Source organism: Armigeres subalbatus, chromosome 1 (genome assembly GCF_024139115.2).
Source record: "Armigeres subalbatus isolate Guangzhou_Male chromosome 1, GZ_Asu_2, whole genome shotgun sequence".
Taxonomy (NCBI): Eukaryota; Metazoa; Arthropoda; class Insecta; order Diptera; family Culicidae; genus Armigeres; species Armigeres subalbatus.
The window spans coordinates 230,988,018-231,009,101 of NC_085139.1; the positions used below are offsets into that span (position 1 = coordinate 230,988,018).

Consider the following 21,084-nt stretch of genomic DNA (forward strand, 5'->3'; position numbering starts at 1 on the left):
TACGCACTAAGCTCAAAGTAGAAGGGAGCAATCGAAAGCAATGAAGAACAGAAATGAAAGATATCGCAAGTGAGCGACAAGTATGATTTTTTTTTCTTTATAGAAGGTTGAAGTGTGCAAGGGCCATCAGTGAACAATATTGATTGATTCTTCATTGCTTTCGATTACTCCCTTCTACTTTGAGCTTAGTGCGTATGTACTCACCGAAAAAAGCCAACGAAAATTTCAAATAAGAATCTCACGGTGATGAATCCTCCCAAACAGATTTTTATTATGCGAAAAATAAAAAAATGAATGATGAAACGAAATTTTATTTAATTCAAAGTTTGATTGAAATTGGGAAAGAGGGAATCAAAGGTCGTCGTCTATTGATTTTTACATTCATTTAATTTTACACGTGTGTCATATTGAACGTGTGAAATTCAACGATCTTAGTTGAATTTTAAAGTGATGTAAATTTAACAGCTTACTTAATGATGTATTTCAATGCTCCAAATATGTGCATCAAAATAAACGTAAATTTACGCAGAAATTCTAAGCTGTTCGGCGCGCGCGAGCCATTGTGATCGGGATTCCGCGGAAAGAGCGGAATGAGCGATTCGACAAAATTTGATGCAGCGGAGCGGACACAGCAGCATGAAGGCGTGGATAGCAGCAGTGGCAATGCTGAAAATTAATTCCAAATGGTGGAGGCTTAGCGAAAAATCATCAAGTGGCGGTCAGACAATTTCAACGCAAGATGCTGACAAGCGTTTGGATGCAGTTAGTTATTGGAAAGACGCATTGGAAAAAGAAAATTGGTTCTTCTCAGGACCAGCATTTTACAGAAAGAAAGAGTTAATTGCGAAAATGGATTGTTTCGGCGGCATCGGGTTTAGTGTGATAGCTTGGTTGCTGTTAGTGATTCAATCCGTTCAAATTAATTGCATCATCTCCCTCCGCCGCGCTATCAAATTTGTTAGTTATGATTGAGTTTTGCACTTTGAAGAAAGATCATATCGGATTGTCGGATCAACCTTCTTTTGTATAAATACCTTTTTGGAGGACACCATCCTCAAAAATGGCTGAAATAAAGGAGAAATTAACAGAATCAGAAGTGGCGTGAAATCAAACGCAAATATATTTTATTTGCAACGTTTGGTTTTCGCCCGCGATGTAAGCGTACGTGGCAAAGTAAGGATTGTGATGTCCCCGACTGAAAGCCAGTCGAGTGGCTTCAGCGGCCGATGAGTCATGTTAATTCCATGGTTAGAGACTCAAAGTCCATCCATCTGGGAACAACTATTCGACTTCTTGATTCAGTTGGCCTCCGAGCAGTTTGCTGAAAGTAAATAAAACGACACAAATTATTATGGCAAATACCATCAATTTCAATTTCAGTTTTTTAATTCATGCTTTGATCACTCTCCATAGGCTTCATCAAGACATTTACTAAATGTGTCCTGAAAGTCGTCGGATGTATCGTTTACTGGTGCGTAGATGTTCATTATGCTGTAATTGAATTTTTTTTCCTGTAACCTAAGCACACGGATCCATTCGCTAATGGGATTCCACCTAATTACTCGCTTCATCTGCTTGCCCATCACTACGAAATCAATTCCATGCTCTGCTTTTCCCAGAATTCTCCGTATTTCCAACACCTTCTTAAATTCCAATAAAGAGCTTCTGATCATGTCATTAATCTTAAAATTTGGCAAACGTTTTCATTCTCCTTGATGTCACTTAATCATAACCCTACCCGTAAAATCGCACCCCATAAACGTCACTTCAAAGTACTGCCAGCGGCGATCAATCGTCACTTAATTTGACAGACCGTTTCTGCCACCGAACGATCGGATCAATTTCTTCCATTCAAGTAGTCGATCGTCGGAGGTGTGCTTGACCTTCTCCAAGTAGCGGTGGTGGTTGAAAGCTCGAAAACTACACGTTCGATCATTTTTGCAACAGATTGATCGTTGATCAATTCGGCACCGATGACAAGTGATGAAATTATGATCACCACGCAGACGGTGCTCGTGATTTAGTATCCGGTGTTGCGGTCGTGGTCAAATTTATTTCTTGTGGCCAGAGCCAGCCTCTGTAACGGTGGCTCATTAGATAGTGCATTGTTTAAGGTAGGGTTGGGACACTCCCTGAGGAGTTGACGGCAACTGGAGAGTTTCCAGAAGTGCTATTCATCATCGTCGTCATCGTCGATTGATCTTATATATTTGAACAATTATTGTGGTAACCTTTCCGAATTGAAAGTTTATCAAGAACAGTTGAATTAACGATGATCAAGCTAAAACTTTGAACAATCTGTTTTAACCTTGATCTGATTAAAGTTACCGAAAGGAGTCAGAGCAAAGATTAATGTTCCATGACGATTGCTTCAAAACATTTTTTCAGAATATGATTTCTTTAAATTGCTTTTCGTTTACTGTTGGTTGCAATTAACCAACCCAACAATAGATAGTTATTAGTATCAGACTGAATTCCTAATCTAAGTTTTTATTTTATTTTTTCTATTGGATAAATGCGCCATAAATCGGAACATAAGAATTATATCTCAATCTTTCACGATTGCATGTTAAACGAAGAATGGTAATTAGCAACTGCTTTCTATTAGGTGCTCGGTTTGCTTAAAGCCTATTATTTAGGTACAAACTATGAAACGAATTGGAAATTCATTTTCGATTATAATGTGCTTGAAAACTGCAAAATGCTCTTCAAAGCCCCATTTTCGAAGAACTTTTATTCGTCCACTTGTCATATACGAAGCGGTTCATCGCCAGACTGGTTCCTGCACCAAAACGAGCTCCAAAAGCAAGTTTTTTTTATAACTGGCATGATTTATTGATCCCAAACGAAAAAAAAGAACTTAACGGCAAGGAAGTAGCCGCTGCACGACCTAACGCAACTTGTTTTTGGCTTAGCGACTGTGTTGAGGCAATCTGGTCCTGTTTATCGTGGCTACATTTGAAAAAAAGAAAAACAAATTTGCCGTATGTCAGGTGTAAGTCCAAACGTCTGTCTACCGGTTGGTCTGACGGTACGATCCGGTTACGAATCTGAATGCGCCAAATGCGCATACAGATTTGTCAGGAGTCAAAACACTCCGCTGCTGGCAACCAGCATCGATCTTGTGAAATTATGTGGGTTGATCTTGGCGCAGATCGGTATGTAGATGGTGTTTGGTTACGTTGGATTGGATTGCAGTGTTTTGCGCCCGAGTGAAAACAATCCTTGAGGTTTCAAGTAGGTATGTTCGAACCCAAGCTGTGAGGAAATTTGAAAAGTTGTACTGGAATCTAGGTCAGACGTACCGAGAGTAATGTTATCGGTATGATCCGGTAATATGAAGTTTGTTCAGAGGTACTGAGAGACTATGAACTATTTATAAATAAAAAAAAATAAAAAAATAGGAATTTATTTTTTTTATTATAAAAAATAAAAAATTCAAAAATAATTATTTTAAATTTAAAATTCGAAAAAATAAAATAAAAAAAATAAAAATCCAATTAAAATTAAAAAAAAAAAATTTAAAGGCTTAAAAATTGAAAAATTTTAAAATAAAAAATATAAAAAAATTGATTTTTTAAAATATAACAATTTTTAAATTTTTAAATTTTTAAATTTTTAAATTTTTAAATTTTTAAATTTTTAAATTTTTAAATTTTTAAATTTTTAAATTTTTAAATTTTTAAATTTTTAAATTTTTAAATGTTTAAATTTTTAAATTTTTAAATTTTTAAATTTTTAAATTTTTAAATTTTTAAATTTTTAAATTTTTAAATTTTTAAATTTTTAAATTTTTAAATTTCAAATTTTTAAAACAGTCAAATTTTTAAATTTTTAAGTTTTTAAATTTTAAATTTTTAAATTTTAGATATTTAATTTTTAAATTTTTAAATGTTTAAATTGTTAAATTTTTAAATTTTTAAATTTTTAATTATTAGTTTTTTTTTAACTTTTAAATTTTTAAATTTTAAATTTTAAATTTTTAAATTTTAAATTTTAAATTTTAAATTTTAAATTTTAAATTTTAAATTTTAAATTTTAAATTTTAAAATTTGTAAATTTTTAAATTTTTAAAAATTCTAAATTTTTTAATTCCTCAATTTTTCAATTTTTCAATTTTTCAATTTTTAAATTTTGAAATTTTTAAATTTTTCAATTTTGAAATTTTTAAATTTTTCAATTTTTAAATTTTGAAATTTTTAAATTTTTAAATTTTTAAATTTAAAAATTTTTAAAATTTAAAAAAATTAAAATTCATTTTTAAATTTTAAATTTTTAAATTTTTTTATTTCAAATTTTAAAATTTCTAAATTTTTAAATTTTTAAATTTTTAAATTTTTAAATTTTTAAATTTTTAAATTTTTAAATTTTTAAATTTGTAAATTTTAAAATTTTAAAACTTTAAAACTTTTAAATTTTAAATTTTTTAAATTTTTAAATTTTTAAATTTTCAAATTTTTAAATTTTTAAATTTTTAAATTTTTAAATTTTTAAATTTTTAAATTTTCAAATTTTTAAATTTTTAAATCATTGAATTTTTAAACTTTTAAGTTTTAAATATTTAAAATTTTTAAAATTTTAAATTTTTAAATTTTAAATTTTAAAATTTTCAAATCTTTAAATTTTAAAATTTTAAATTTTTAAATTTTTAAATTTTTAAATTTTTAAATTTTTAAATTTTTAAATTTTTAAATTTTTAACTTTTTAAATTTTTAAATTTTTAAATTTTTAAATTTTTAAATTTTAAAATTTTAAAATTTTAAAATTTTTAAATTTTTAGAGATTTTTAAATCTTTATATTTTTAAATTTTGAAATTTTTTAGCTTTTAAATCTCTAAATTTTAAAATTTTTAAATTCTCAAAATTTTTAATTTTTAAATTTCTAAATTTTTAAATTTTTCAATTTTTAAATATTAAAACCCGAAAATTTTTAAATTTTTAAATTTTTAAATCAAATATTTAAATATTTAATTTTTTGAATTAAAAAATATAAAAAAATTTAAAAATTTAAAAAAAAATTTAAAAATTAAAAAATTGAAAAATTTAAAAATTGAAAAATTTAAAAATTTAAAAATTTAAAAATTAAAAAATTTAAAGATTTTAAAATTTAAAAATTGAAAAATTTAAAGATTTAAAAATTAAAAAATTTAAAAATTTAAAAATTTAAAAATTTAGGAATTTAAAAATTTAAAAATTTAAAAATTTAAAAATTTAGAAATTTAAAAATTTAAAAATTTGAAAATTTGAAAATTTAAAAATTTAAAATCTGAAAATTACAAAATTTGAAAATTTAAAAATTAAAGAATTTAAAAATTTAAAAATTTTAAAAATTAAGTATTCAAATATATAACATTTTAAAAATTTAAAAATTTAGAGTTTTTTAAATTTTTAAATTTTTAAATCTCTAAATTTTTAAATTTTTAAATTTTTAAATTTTTAAATTTTTAAATTTTTAAATTTCTAAATTTTTAAATTTTTAAATTTTTAAATTTTTAAATTTTTAAATTTTTAAATTTTCAAATTTTTAAATTTTTAAATTTTTAAATTTTTAATTTTTAAATTTTTAAATTTTTCAATTTTAATTTTTTAAATTTTTAAAATTTTTAAATCTTTAAAATTTTCAATTTTAAATTTTAAATTTTCAATTTTAAATTTTTTAATTTTTTAAATTTTTAAATTTTAAATTTTAAATTTTTCAATTTTAAATTTTTAATTTTTAAATTTTTAAATTTTAATTTTTTCAATATTTAAATTTTTAAATTTTTAAATTTTAAATTTTAAATTTTTAAATTATTAAATTTTAAATCTTTAAATTTTTAAATTTTAAATTTTTAAATTTTAAATTTTAAATTTTAAATTTTAAATTTTAAATTTTAAATTTAAAATTTAAAATTTTAAAGATTAATTTTAAATTTTAAATTTTAAATTTTAAAATTTTAAAATTTTAGAATTTTCAAATCTCTAAATTTTTTAATTTTTAAATTTTTAAATTTTTAAATTTTTAAAATTTTAAAATTTTAAATTTTTAAAATTTTAAAATTTTAAATTTTTAAATTTTTAAATTTTTAAATTTTTAAATTTTTAAATTTTTAAATTTTTAAATTTTTAAATTTTTAAATTTAAAAGTTTAAAAATTTAAAAACTTTAAAATTTTGAAATTTAAAAATTAAAAAATTTAAAAAATTAAAGATTTAAAAATTTAAAAATTTAAAAATTTCAAAATTAAAATATTGAAAAATGTGGGTTTTTTAATAAATTAAAAAATTAAAAAAAAATAGGTTTTTAAATATTTAAAAATTTGAAAATTCAAAATTTTAAAATTTTAAAATTTTAAAATATAAAAGTTTGGAATGTAAAAATATAAAAATTTAAAAATTTAATAATTTAAAAATTTGAAAATTTGAAAATTTAAAAATTTAAAATCTAAAAATTTAAAAATTTGAAACTTTAAAAATTTAAAAATTCAAAAATTTAAAAATTCAAAATTTAAAAATTTTAAAAGATTTCAAATTTTAAAATATAAAAATTTGAAATATAAAAATATAAAAATTTAAAAATTTAAGTTTAAAAATTTAAAAGCTTTAAAATTTTAAAATTATAAAATTAAAAAATTTAAAAACTTAAAGATTTAAAAATTTAAAAATTAAAAAATTTGAAAATAAAAAAATTAAAAAAGGTGGGTTTTTTAATAAATTAAAAAATTAAAAAAAAAAATAGGTTTAAATTTGAAAATTCAAAATTTTAAAATTTTCAAATTTTAAAATATAAAAGTTTAGAATGTAAAAATATAAAAATTTAAAAATTTAAGAATTTAATAATTTAAAAATTTGAAAATTTAAAAATTTTAAAATTAGGGTTTTATAATAAATTAAAAAATTAAAAAAAATAGGTTTTGAAATATTAAAATATTTGAAAATTTCCAAATTTTAAAATATAAAAGTTTGGAATGTAAAAATATAAAAATTTAAAAATTTAATACAGTCAAACCTCCATGAGTCGATATTGAAGGGACCATCGACTCATGGAAAAATCGAGATGTGGAGTAGCAAAACCTTGGAAAGCTCTTTGGAGGAACCATCACAGTAACCCAGAAAATATTTTTTTGTATGGAATAAGTTGCTTCCATGAGTCGATATCGAGTCATAGAACATCGACTCATGGAGGTTTGACTGTAATTTAAAAATTTGAAAATTTTAAAATTTGAAAATTTAAATTTAAATTTAATTTTAATTAAATTTAAAAATTAAAAAATGTGGGTTTTCTGATAAATTCAAAAATTTAAAAATTTAAAGATTTAGAAATTTAAAAATTTAAAAATTTTCAATTTTTAAACTATTAATTTTTTAAATTTTTAAATCTTGAAATCTTAAAATTTTTGAAATTTGAAATTTATAAATCTTTGAATTTTAAAATTTTAATTTTCAAATTGCTAAATTTTTAAATTTTCGAATTTTTAATTTTTCAAATTTTTAAATTTTAAATTTTTAAATTTTTAAAATATTAAATTTTAAATTTTTAAATGCATTAGAAAACACTTATTTTTAAATTTTTAAATCTTTAAATTTTTAAATCTTAATTTTCAAATTTTAAAATATTTTAATTTTCAAATTTTTAAATTTTTAAATTTTTAAATTTTAAAATTTTTAAATTTTAAAGTTTTTAAATTTTCAAATTTTAAAATTTTTAAATTTTTAAATTTTTAAATTTTTAAATTTTTAAATTTTTAAGTTTTAAATCTTAAAATATCAAAATTTTAAAATTTTTAAATTTTAATTTTTCAAATTTTTAAATTTTGAAACTTTTAAATTTTTAAATTTTTAAATTTTTAAATTTTTAAATTTTTAAATTTTTAAATTTTTAAATTTTTAAATTTTTAAATTTTTAAATTTTTAAATTTTTAAATTTTAAAATTTTAAAATTTTTAAATTTTTAAATTTTTAAATTTTTAAATTTTCAAATTTTTAAATTTTAAATTTTAAAACTTTTAAATTTTTAAATGTTTAAATTTTTAAATATTTAAATTTTTTAAAATTTGAAAAGTTTAATTAATTTAAGGATTTAATTTTTTTTTAAATTTAAGGAATTTAAATTTTAGGAATTGTTAATTTCTAATTTTACAAATTGAAAAATTTAACACATTAAATTTTTGTTCTATGTATTCTCAATTCTTATTTTTTTTCCAATTCTTGAGTTTTTAAATTTAAAAAAGTAAATATATCAGTTTGTAATGATTTTTGTTTTAATTTTTTTGATTTTCAAATAATAAGGTCCACAAAATTTCCCGCCGCTTTTCGCCAATGAATCTGCAGCTTTTGTCATGTAGCTTATGCATTCCTCCATCCCCGTTAGTAACCATAGATAGGTGAAAATTGCTTTCGATAATAAACTGATTGATACAAGAAGGTTATGGACACAGCAATCAATAACGACCGATAGTTATATAATTGACATAATCATTACTTCAAAAGCACCTTCATCGTTTTAGTGCGCTCTGAAAGTCGTAATGGCCAAAGAGGTCATGAGCACCTACGCTGGAGGCTGTAGGTGGGCTTGAATTGGTGAAGCGGTGCGTTTATTGTTTTCCATCAATTCGTAAGATTCCGGATTGAAACAATCCTATGCACTTTTGTAAGAAATAGCTGTTTACATTCTCCTGATCGGCACCAATTAAGCCATGAGTTTATTGTTTTTGCACTTTTGCAAAACATTGCACCAATAACAGCAAACCCAACTGTTGCCTCCATATCACAAAGTTGTTTGGAAATACACCCCGAGTGTCCTCCGTACAATCCAAAATGTAGGTGATGATCACAACCGATCCTATCGAATCCATTTCTATTAACGGTCTTGTATCTAATCGCTGCACAATCAAAAGTCATTCCACGCCCCAAAACTTGCCGGGTAAAGAGTGACACCTGCACAAACAAACCATTCGGTTGATCGCGCGCGCACGGGTAGGGGGGAACTTGGGGCGATGGGACGACAATGAGCGAGCGTTGGCGAAATGATGGAGCAAAACTGCCTGAAATCCAGTGATCGACTTGAGCCATGTAGTCTAAGGTCAGTTGGTCAATTTCACGCAGGATACAGTCGTCATCATGCGATCACAAAGCGTCCGGCAGCGATCGGAGCGGATCTTATGATAGTGATCAAATTTAATCGCTACCTATTGTGATGGGAGGTCATTTTTCTGAAGGGTTTATTGATTTAATATTGTGGTGACACGCAGAATCATTCACACATAGCACTGGAGGAAGTGGCTTGTGGTTGAGCATTGCTGATCTGCTTATGATAATTCATTGATTCAAAAAAATCTAGGTTTGTTGGATGCTCCACAGCTTATTCGAATAATACTTGTGTTGTTCGTTAAGGTCTGGCAACAGCATAACGACAATCTTTTGCGTTAATCTATGTAACTTTGATGTTGAATTTATATTTTTTAATCAATTCGTCTTAGGCCGTTACAATTATTTAATTAACATTATGTCCTACTGTTCTCCGAAAGGTCAAGGGGGTGGGTATAATAAAACATAAATATTAGAATGAAAAAAATCAAAAACTCCTTGGATTTGTTAAAGAATGTTTTGAAAATCCTAAAAATTATCCGAATTTCTATTTCTTATTTTTTGGCAAAATAGTTTTAAAATATTTGTATTTATCGGCCTTATTTTATTTTAAATAAGTAATTCACAAATTCCCTCTACCATGCTGTTTACGATGCTATCTTAGTTGTTTGGCTAGTCAATGTACTTCATACTCTATCGTTTTTTGCGTTTTGATTGATTCAAACAGAGCATTGAGTGTATAACGAAATACATTTCCGGTACGAAGAAGAACAATGTATGTTTACAGTATTGAGTCATCCGATGGGGTTAACCATTGACGTCAATTTAAGAATGTCATTTGGAGATGCTTGACCAACAAACCAAAAACTACAAGGCGAATACTTCCTATGGCATTTTTTAATCTTTACCTTTGATGTACATATGTAGATCTGAACCAAGCTTTGCTTAGTTGGACAACCTGATCAACAATCAGATATCATCGTCTACAATCTAACGTTGCACCTCTGATTAAATTAACCATTCCAAACGTATTCTAATAAATGGTGTTACCGGCCACCATCTTACTGAGTCCAGTTCCGAATCGCGCCAAGCCTTCCGTAACCGGCGGCGTCTGATTGAAATCATCACGTGCCTAACTAATGGGAAAGGCTTCCACTGCACGTTTTTTTTTGCGCCGTCCAAAAATAGTGCGTAAAGGTGGTGCGCGGAAACTGCAGATCAACGATCGCTGATCAAAGCGATGAACTTTCGGCATGGCAACTCTTAGGTAGTGTCTGCCGTGACGACCAACGTGACGTTATTTGGGGGTAGGAACGCGATTTAAATCGTTTACGAGCTCTTGTTGTATTTTCTGTCTACTTTCAAGGTTGCTTTGACTCACTGCCAAAGCTGAATCATTAATCAAGGTCACCGTCGGCGGAGTGTTGTTAAAGTAAATTTAAAATTTAAAGTGAGACGTGTTACATTTTTCTGTAATGTGTCAAAACCAAACGCATTAACTGAATCTGTTGACTGATAAAATTTCACTTTATAGGGAACTAATTGGTTCGTCCATAAACCAATTAGTTTGTAGTTCATGTTTTAAATATACATCTTATAGGGGAACTGTTACGTTTTCCATCTTACTGAACTTACTTACCTACTTCATCTCATCGCAAAACAAAGAAATACAGCTCCAATCTCGTCGCTTCTATCCTCTAACATGCTTGCTGACTGCTGAAAAAAATTACAAAAATATGAAACAAATCAAATACGTTTTTCATAGGATGAATATCGGAGCTATGAGATAAAAAAACACTGAAGAAGTCCTCAAGTAGAGGACGAAATGCGTATCTGATGGATACATCAAAATTAATTAGTGGAAGTAAATGGAAGAAAATAGTCGTTTAACCGTATGAGATGAAGTCCAAGAGCAGTATCCCTATTTAATTGATCCAACGAGTTTTAAACAATATTCCGAGAGCTTATATTCTATTTGACACCGGACAGGCTCCTCGATAAACTGTCAGCGGTTAAACGCAAATGCATAGTTGGCGATAATATGAACACTTCTCCATACACATAGTGATTTGAGAATTGCTCTTTGTCTTGAACCGTCAATGACGAGTTTAGTCCACTACGTTTTATTATCCTTGTAGATACGTATTGCGACCTCAACTGTGAGACCGTCTTCATCTTCCTACTTGACTCGACTCGACAAGTACGAGACACTGAAGACGGCCTCACATTTTTTATTTCATTTATTTAGTTAACATCTAAACAGATAACACTGAATCAACAATTTGACGCCACAATACACGGTTCGAGGCCGCATCTCTCCATCCTCGGATACGCCCCACGCTCGCCAAGTCGTTCTGCACCTGGTCTGCCCATCTCGCTCGCTGCGCTCCACGCCGTCTCGTACCTGCCGGATCGGAAGCGAACACCATCTTTGCAGGGTTGCTGTCCGGCATTCTTGCAACATGTCCTGCCCATCGTACCCTTCCGGTTTTAGCTACCTTCTGGATACTGGGTTCGCCGTAGAGTTGGGCGAGCTCATGGTTCATTCTTCGCCGCCTCTCACCGTCTTCTTGCACACCGCCAAAGATGGTCCTAAGCACCCGTCTCTCGAATACTCCGAGTGTTTGCAAGTCCTCCTCGAGCATTGTCCATGTTTCATGTCCGTAGAGGACAACCGGTCTTATAAGCGTCTTGTACATGACACATTTTGTGCGGTGGTGAATCTTTTTCGACCGCAGTTTCTTCTGGAGCCCGTAGTAGGCCCGACTTCCACTGATGATGCGCCTTCGTATTCCACGACTAACGTTGTTGTCAGCCGTTAGCAAGGATCCGAGGTAGACGAATTCCTCGACCATCTCGAAAGTATCCCCGTCTATCGTAACACTGCTTCCCAGGCGGGCCCTGTCGCGCTCGGTTCCGCCCACAAGCATGTACTTTGTCTTTGACGCATTCACCACCAGTCCAACTTTTGTTGCTTCACATTTCAGGCGGGTGTACAGTTCTGCCACCTTTGCAAATGTTCGGCCGACAATGTCCATGTCATCCGCGAAGAAAATAAATTGACTGGATCTGTTGAAAATCGTACCCCGGCTGTTACACCCGGCTCTCCGCATGACACCTTCTAGCGCAATGTTGAACAACAGGCACGAAAGTCCATCACCTTGTCTTAGTCCACGGCGCGATTCGAACGAACTGGAGTGTTCGCCCGAAATCTTCACACAGTTTTGCACACCATTCACCGTTGCTTTGATCAGTCTGGTAAACTTCCCAGGGAAGCTGTTCTCGTCCATAATTTTCCATAGCTCTACGCGGTCTATACTGTCGTATGCCGCCTTGAAATCAAAGAGCAGATGATGCGTTGGGACCTGGTATTCACGGCATTTTTGAAGTATTTGCCTTACAGTAAAGATCTGGTCCGTTGTCGAGCGGCCGTCAACGAAGCCGGCTTGATAACTTCCCACGAACTCGTTCACTAATGGTGACAGACGACGGAAGATGATCTGGGATATCACTTTGTAGGCGGCATTAAGGATGGTGATCGCTCGAAAGTTCTCACACTCCAGCTTGTCACCTTTCTTGTAGATGGGGCATATAACCCCTTCCAAGGGGCAACTAACTCTAAACTTTGCGTTAGTATTACTCATGTTCCTACAATAGTATTTCGTGATATTTCTTGTATCCATGATTTTCCACAAACAAACATTCGGTTGTTATGGCGTTTGCCAGTAAGTTGTTGAAACACAGTGTTCCCCCGTTTTGGAAACACCTGATTTCTACTGTCTACAGATTCTAGGAAACTTTCAAACTGCATTTTATATTCCTTATGCCATCAAACCAAAACAGGAGCCCTAGAGATTGTCCAAAAAGTATTAGTAATAGAAATAGGTAGTTGTTCAGTGATTTTTTAGAACTTGAAGGAGACAGAAATTATGTGTTGCATAAAACGGGGTGTAAGTGTTGACTGTGTGGCGTTATGCTTCATGCTTTCAGGGCTCTTTGATCAATTTGCCATTGATACGACGTTGTTTTTCGCTAGTATTTGTTAGTATTTCTGAATACTGTCGAAAGTTTAGAGTTAGTTGCCCCTTGACCCCTTCCTTCCATTCCTCCGGTAGCTGTTAAGTTTCCCAGATTCTGACTATCAATTTGTGCAGGCAAGTGTCTAGCTTTTCCGGGCCCATCTTGATGAGTTCAGCTCCGATACCATCCTTATCAGCTGCTTTTTTGGTCTTTAGTTGTTGGGTGGCATCCTTAACTTCCCTCAAGGTCTAGGCTGGTTGGCTTCCATCGTTCGCTGAACTGACGTGGTCATCTCCGCTGCTGCCTTGACTTTCACTCCCTGTACTCTCAGCTTTCTTCTCCAGAAAAAGGCGGGTCTGCTGTCTCCGCTTCCGTCTATAACGTTCCACGTTCTGCCGGGTACTTTGCTGCAGCGCGACCGCCCGCGCTGCGTCCTTCTCCTCCAGAATCTGTCTGCACTCTTCGTCGAACCAATCGTTCCGTCGACTTCGACCCATACACCCGACGTTGTTCTCCGCTGCGTCGTTAATGGCTGCTTTAACTGTATTCCAGCAGTTTTCAAAAGGGGCCCCATCGAGCTCACCCTCTTCCGGCAACACTGCCTCGAGATGCTACGCGCATGCAGCAGTGGCGACATCAGGTTGCTGCAGTCGCTGTAGGTCGTTCCGCGGCGGTCGTCGGTACCGAACATTTTTGATGACGGATAGTTTTGGGCGCAGTTTAACCATCACCAGATAGTGGTCAGAGTCGATGTTGCCGCCACAATATGTCCTGACGTCGATAATGTCGGAGAAGTGCCGTCCATCAATCAGAACGTGGTCGATTTGTGATTCTGTCTGCAGTGATGATCTCCAGGTGTACCGATACGGAAGGCTGTGTTGGAAGTAGGTGCTGCGAATGGCCATTTTTCAACATATTTAGAATTTGAAAATTCTCATTCAACTTATTGCAATTTTTAAATTTTCAGGTTTTTATTTTATTTTTTGTGTAAATAGTTGGATACATATTTTATTATGTGTATTTGATCTTATACTACTATACTACACCCCCAAAACAATGACAGAGCTCCGAATAGAAGATAATGCGATGCACGCTATCACGGCGGTTGTTTTGTACTATAGACCAGAGACGTTGTTTATAGATAGAGACCCGCAAGGAGTGAAGCCGAAAGTACCAAACGAACCGTCAAACGCGGTACCAAATGAGCAAAGTAAACAAACATTACCAATCAGTACTGAATGTAAGATAGATATTGTAATCAATATTATAGGAATTATAAAAAAGTTTGAAAAGTTCAGTAAATAAAGATATTTTCAGAGTTTTCATAGCAAATTTATATATTGTACTTAATCGTATTTATTGTTGAATATATGGAAATGGTTCTAAAGAAGACTGTTCGGACCCTTCGTTTGCCTTTACACGTTTGACCGTATACACTGAACACTCGTTTTCTTTTCGACCATGAACCAAATCTTCAAAACTGTCGTTGCAGACCCTCTTCTCGGATAAAGCACAAACTAATTATTGTTTCTTCCAACTGCAATATACTAACAACTGGGTGTTGAGGGATGACAAGATTTTATTAGAAAAACCACCGGGGTAACTGATACAGCGAGACGGATTTTGCGATCGACCGGGTTGGAGGTTTATTTGCGACTAAAACTTGAGATGTACATTAGCAGTAATTTCTCGCTACCTTCATGTGCTCTCAACTGTATATTTCTTCTCCGTGAGACTATCAAGAGCGATTCAAGAAAAAAAGAGAATTTATGCTAACTGGGCCTGGGCGGAAATATGACGAAATGCACCAGGTTCCTACTTGTAGTCCTAACATGCCGGCCACCTAAATTCTTATTGGAATTTAATAATTCATTCATTTTTAAACCTGCCTCTAACCTACACTAATAGAGCGATACATAGTATTAGATTGAATTCAATTCACGTTGCGCAGCTTTGTTTATCCGGTTGTCGTCAGTCAACTTCTCGAACGGCAGCAAACAGATGCGGAATGACTGTCGTTTGTATACAGCACCACTAGGAGTGCGAACTTTCACTACCCTGACTACTTCGTCCGGACCAGGTAGGACCGGGTAGACTTCGGTGATGCGAGCCAGTGGCCATGCGATGGCAGAAATTCCGTCCTCTTTAAGGATCACCATTTGACCCACTTTGAGACGTGTTGATTGCGGATATCGTTGGTTTTGATTATGGAGCTGCGAAATGTATTCACGCCTCCATCGATTCCAGTGTTGTTGCACCAGCTGCTGCAATCCTTGGTAGTGCTGCAGCCGATTCACGGGTACATCGGTGTAATCTGGGTCAGGTATCGCGAGTAACGACGATCCGGTGAGGAAATGATCAGGGGTGAGCACGTCCAATTCATCTGGATCCTCTGACAACGGAGTGAGCGGTCGCGAGTTCATAGCCGCCTCGACTTGGGTGAGAATCGTGGCCATGTCCTCGAACGATAGTTTTCGCTGGGCCAACACCCGAATAAGTGACGTTTTAGCCGACTTCACGGCAGCCTCCCAAAGGCCGCCGAAATTTGGTGCTCGTGGCGGAATGAATTTCCAAACGATTCCTCGCTGGGCAGTTTCGTTGGAAATTGTGGATGCAGTATTTGGATCGCGTAGTAGATCATAAAGTTCCCGAAGCTGGTTGCTGGCACCTTTGAAGTTGAGACCATTGTCCGAGTGGATCTCAGTAGGAAGACCTCTACGCGAGATGAATCGCCGCAAAGCAGCGAGGAAAGCCGAAGTTGTGAGGTCCCCTACCAGCTCGAGATGAACCGCCTTCGTGCAGAAGCACACGAAAACGGCAATGTACGCCTTCTGCGATGCTGCTCTACGATGTACAGGCTTGAGGTAGACAGGCCCACAATAGTCCACGCCAGTAATAGCAAAAGGGCGAGAGGGTGTTGTACGGGGTTTTGGAAGTTGACCAGGGGGTTGGGATACAGGGACAGGGTTGCTTCGGAAGCAAGGAATGCAATTCCGGAATGAGTGTGTTGCCAATGCCTTACCACGTAACGGCCAGAATTCTTGCCGAATTCGAGCGAGTGTCATGCGGGGGCCAGAATGGAGTGCCATTTTGTGGTATGCGATTGCTACTTGTCGGGTAAACGAGTGGTTGCTGGGTAGAATCATGGGCCACCAACGCGAAGTATACCCAGCTGATCCAGGAAAGGGTGAAGGAGTTTCAGCGGCGAGTGAGCAGGAACTTGCCGATGGTTGGCGAGAGCCTTGATCTCCACAGCAAAAGGCTCCCGTTGAACACAGCGTACTAAAATATATTTTGCCTCTTGTAGTTCCGCAACGGTAAGGCTCGGGGTCACGGGGGGCGATGCTGGTGCTTGACACCTTCGGATGATTTTCAAACAGTAACCGGTAATCCGCAGCAGTTTCCAGTTGCAAAAGTATCGATGAAGCAGCGATGAGGATGTTGGGGCTCCACAAAAACTAGAACATTTTTCTTCTTCTCCAGCAGTTCTTCCGATGGCGACTTGTACTCAAAATGCTTAGCGGTATTCCAGTGCTGATCGAGTAGAGACAACCAGTACGGACCATGAAACCAGTGCTGCTTGTCGATGAGATCCTTTGGCATCACTCCTCTTGAGACGAGGTCGGCTGGATTCTCAACGCCCTTAACGTGGTTCCATCGGTGTCCCTTCGTTAGCTCCTGGATGTGCGAGACGCGATTTGCAACGAAAGTTGGCCAAACGTACGGCGGTAGCTTGAGCCATGACAGGACAACGGTAGAATCCGACCAAAACCATGTTTCAGTATCCTCCATCTTCAAAGCTTTAACGGTAGCACGGTACAGTTTTGCGGCCACATGAGCGCCGCAAAGTTCTAGCCTCGCTAGAGTCGTCTTCTTCAGGCTGGCTGGTCGGGATTTGGCTGCTAAAAGCTCCACTTTGATGTGTCCAACTAGGTCTATCGAACGGGCATATATGCACGCTCCGAAGCATCCGAAAAGACATGAAACTGGACTAGCATGGGATGCTTGGTGAAAGCATGTCGTTCCACCTGGATGTCTGAGAGAACAGGTAATTGTTGGTAGAACTCGGTCCATCTAAGCGCTAAATCGTGGGATAGAGGATCATCCCAACCTTGCACTGCTACCCACAAAAGCTGCATGCGTATCTTGGCCCAAGAGATGACTGGAGCTGTAATACCGCTAGGGTCCCACAGCTGAGCAATGATGAAATATACCTTGCGCCATGTCCGCTGCTCGTTTGCAGTGAGATTGGAAACATCAATACCCAACAAATCCAGTCCTGGTTTTCAATGAATTCCTAGCGCCTTCACCTGTTCTTGATCGAAATTTAGCGTAGACTGAGTCCCCAACTCGTCCACCGAAAGGCCTTCCAACACCCCTTTGGCATTGGATACCCATTTTTGCAGCTTAAAACCTCCTTTAGGCATCAGCTGCTCCAAATCCTGCCGTAACAATATGGCCTCCTGTACTGAATCCGCACCCCCGATGTAATCATCGACGTAGAAATCGTTGACGAGCGCAACCTTCGCTCGTGGATGATGATTACCTTCGTCTTCTGCCAATTGATGCAAACACCGCGTTGCGAGAAACGAGGATGGAGCTAATCCGAACGTGACCCTACTCATTTCATAAGTCGCAACCGGCTCTTCTGGCGAGAATCTCCACAGGATACGCTGTAGAGGAGTGTCGTCGGGATGAACCTTCACTTGCAGGTACATCTTTTCGATGTCTGCAACGAGAGCGACGGGATGTTTGCGGAAGCGCAAAACTAAATCGAAAAGAGGATCTTGAATCACCGGTCCCGTCATGAGTCCGTCATTCAGAGAACGGTTGGAAGTCGTCTTGGCAGAACCGTCGAATACCGGTCGAATCTTCGTGGTCGCACTCGATTCCTTGATAACCGGATGATGAGGCAGATAGCAAGCGAGCCTATGATCGTGCTTCAAATCCTTTTCACTCACAACTGTCATGTATGTCAAATATATCTGCATTGCTTCGTTGTAGCGCCTTCGCAAATCTTCGTCCTTTCCCAGTCGCAGTTCAAGCTGCATCAATCTTCGTAGCGCCATATCCTTCGATTCGCCAATCATCTGCTCGAAACCCATTCGCTTCGGCAGTCGGACCACGTATCTCCCTGAGCGATCTCGTGAATATGTGCCTTGAAAAAACTCCTCGCAGTCCTGTTCTTCTTGGGTCCGCCGAGAGACATCTGACAACTCTTCGATCGCCCAAAACCGCTCCACCTTCTCAGCTCACGTTGATCCCACCAATACGTAGTGGCACGGTACCGGATTCGTCTTTCCAGCTACAATCCAGCCAAATACGGTATTTACGAAAAGCGGAAGTCCTTCTCTTACGCGTTGTACTTGTACCCGGCCACCATTCAGTAAAAGGAACTCATAGAAATACTCCAGTCCTAGCAGAAGATCGACGGGAGCTCTTTTGTTAAAACCTGGATCTGCTAGTACCATGTTCGGAGGCAGATTCCAGCCGCCAATTGGAATGGTCGTTGATGGTTGATCGTCAGTTACTTTCTTCAATACAAGGAAATCCACGGAAATTGTATATTCCGTAACGAGTGAACCTATTGTGGCAGAAACTGAACCGTTTATCTGAATCCGCGCACTACCCACGCCAGAAACCGGTATATTGCTACCTTTCCGTGGCAGCTTCAGTGTTTGGCACAATCTCTCCGAAATCAAATTTGCCTGCGACCCACTATCGAGCAGAGCCCTTGCTTTATGCAACCGTCCGTTGCAATCCTTTACCGAAACGTGCACCGTTGACAGAAAAAAGTTGACCTCTCGGAACTCAGCTGGTATGTTTGCCGCATAGATGGTTGCAACTGAAGATTGAAGTGCCTGCTGAGGAACTTCAACGGATGCCACCGCAGTTGAAGAAACACCAGAACCGCCCGTTTGCGATAGTTTTGTGTCCTGAATGCCGGCCGATGAACCAGATCCGGATGCTGACAATCCAGGATGGAGTAAAGTGTGGTGCTTCTTGCTGCACGTTCGGCAGCGGAATGGCGAAGTGCAATCTCGACAGTAGCGGTCACGACGAAGACAATTGCTGCACAGCTTCTTCAAATTCACAATCTGAAACCGCTTATCCAGTGCGAGCTTCGCAAAAGCCGTACAATTGGTGATGTAGTGTGATCCACTGCAGCATACGCATTTCGCCGACGACGAACTCTCGGACGCTACATTCACTGTCATCTTCGGCACAGACTTCTTAAACGGCATCGGAGGAGTGGAAAAAGAAGCACGCTGACTTTCAGAACGCTGATCGACCGCTATCGCATCTAGAACTCGGGTTTGCCCCTCTAGGAACTCCATCACGTGCAAGAACACCGGATCTTGTTTCTTCAGCGCGAACTCTTCCCAGTCCTTTTGCGTCGAATCGTCTAACTTCGAAACTAACAGCTGTGTCAGCATCGCCCCCCAACCCGCAGTAACTTCCCCCAATTGATCCAGAATCTTCGTGTGCCTATCAAAACAATCGATGACGTCATGTATCCCATTTGCCGACATCCTTTTCAGTTTGGGAAATTGCAGAAGTGCATTGACATGTCGTTTCTTCCGCAGATACACGTTTGAATAACGTTTGGTCAAAGCTGACCAGGTAACACCATAGCTTGCTTCGCTCATTGGAAATGAGTCAATTACCTTTAGCGCCTCACCCTTTAGAGACGCTCGCAAATAGTGGAAACGTTGAATTGCGCTCAGATCCGTATTACTATGGATCAGCGACTTGAACGTATCATAAAATGGCAACCATTTATCGAATTCCCCATTGAATTCAGGCAAATTTATCTTTGGCAACTGTATGCCGGCACAAGCCCCCGCAGTAGGATGAGTGGAGGTAGAGGAGGAGGAGGTAGGAATATTGAGTGACATTTTGGATTTCAACCCTGCCCTTACCTGGAAGTACAACTCCTCGAACTCGGCCCGGGTCTTCTTTTGCTCGTCCGCTTTCTCCTCTTGTTCCTCCAATTCCTCTATCTCCGCCTGCACTTCTTCGAACTCCTCCCACTTTTCATCTAGCTTCTCGATTTGTGAGTCTAACTGGAGTGCATGTACGGCTGGATCGTAATTTTTCAAGAAGCGGGCTGTGCGCCGAAGGAAGTCGACGATGTTGTCCCGCACTTGCAGTTTCAACTTCAGCTTTTTCACCATCGTTTAGCAGTTGATGTCAGCAACACACTGTGAAAAGGAACGAAGCACAGCACCACAAAGAAAAACGGTGGAAGGAATGGAATGAGGCTCACCTTTGAGCCTAATAAAATAGGCCTTGTATTTAATATTCTCCCAACAGGAACAATCAGCTACAGGACCTTAGGCAGACGATAGTATGACATCAGCAGCATCAGTGATGATGTCTTCAGTGGCCGTATAAACTCTGGACCCGTCTAGCCTCTCGAATACAGTAATCGTCGAAATCAGCTTACTCATGCAGTGAAACCAATGGAGAAGCAGGGTGGTTTTCAATTATCCGTCGATGCATAATAAGCCAAGTACTCACCAAACAAACCTGGCAGTACAGGCTTTGTATTTACCGTATATGAATATACGCGCCCCCAGTAACAAACAGTAGTTGTTCCCAACAACCAAAAAAAAAACTCCGATTTGATTTCGTTCTCTTGTGCACGTGAAAGAATGTTGAGATCAACGATGATCCAATTTTGCAGTGAGGCTCGTAACAATTTGAAACAATGGAAAAAATGGTTGCAATTAATCCATCCACAACACAGCAAACACAGCAAACACTACATGCCTTGCACACAACCGTATTTGAGAATACGCGCCTCCGGTAACTACGAAGTTCGTAATAACTTCTAGGTTGATTATCCTCCGTGAGCCAATTAAATTTGGAAACGCCTCAAATTTCGCGTGACCACTTATCAATCTTAGCAACCGCAAGCCAACGGACACAACGAACTATTGCTTTACACTGTTTTAAGTGTCATCACCAGACCAGAAAACTATCCTTCATTTGG

General features: G+C 35.5%; 2 protein-coding genes across 2 annotated transcripts; both read right to left on the minus strand.

Annotated features, from left to right (window-relative positions):
* Window positions 1–15,007: 15,007 nt before the first annotated feature.
* Window positions 15,008–16,174, minus strand: LOC134207076 (uncharacterized). Its single transcript, XM_062682800.1, has one exon. The coding sequence runs from the start codon at window positions 16,172–16,174 to the stop codon at window positions 15,008–15,010; it is 1,167 nt and encodes a 388-aa protein (XP_062538784.1).
* A 2,163-nt stretch (window positions 16,175–18,337) lies between these two features.
* On the minus strand, window positions 18,338–20,263 carry LOC134207078 (uncharacterized). Its single transcript, XM_062682801.1, has one exon. It carries the CDS (start codon window positions 20,261–20,263, stop codon window positions 18,338–18,340), a length of 1,926 nt encoding a protein of 641 aa, XP_062538785.1.
* Window positions 20,264–21,084: the final 821 nt, after the last annotated feature.

Bases quoted from the DNA above. Each gene is read 5' to 3' on its own strand.
- LOC134207076 (XM_062682800.1), bottom strand. From the start codon at position 16,174: ATGGCACTCCATTCTGGCCCCCGCATGACACTCGCTCGAATTCGGCAA.
- LOC134207078 (XM_062682801.1), bottom strand. From the start codon at position 20,263: ATGGTGAAAAAGCTGAAGTTGAAACTGCAAGTGCGGGACAACATCGTC.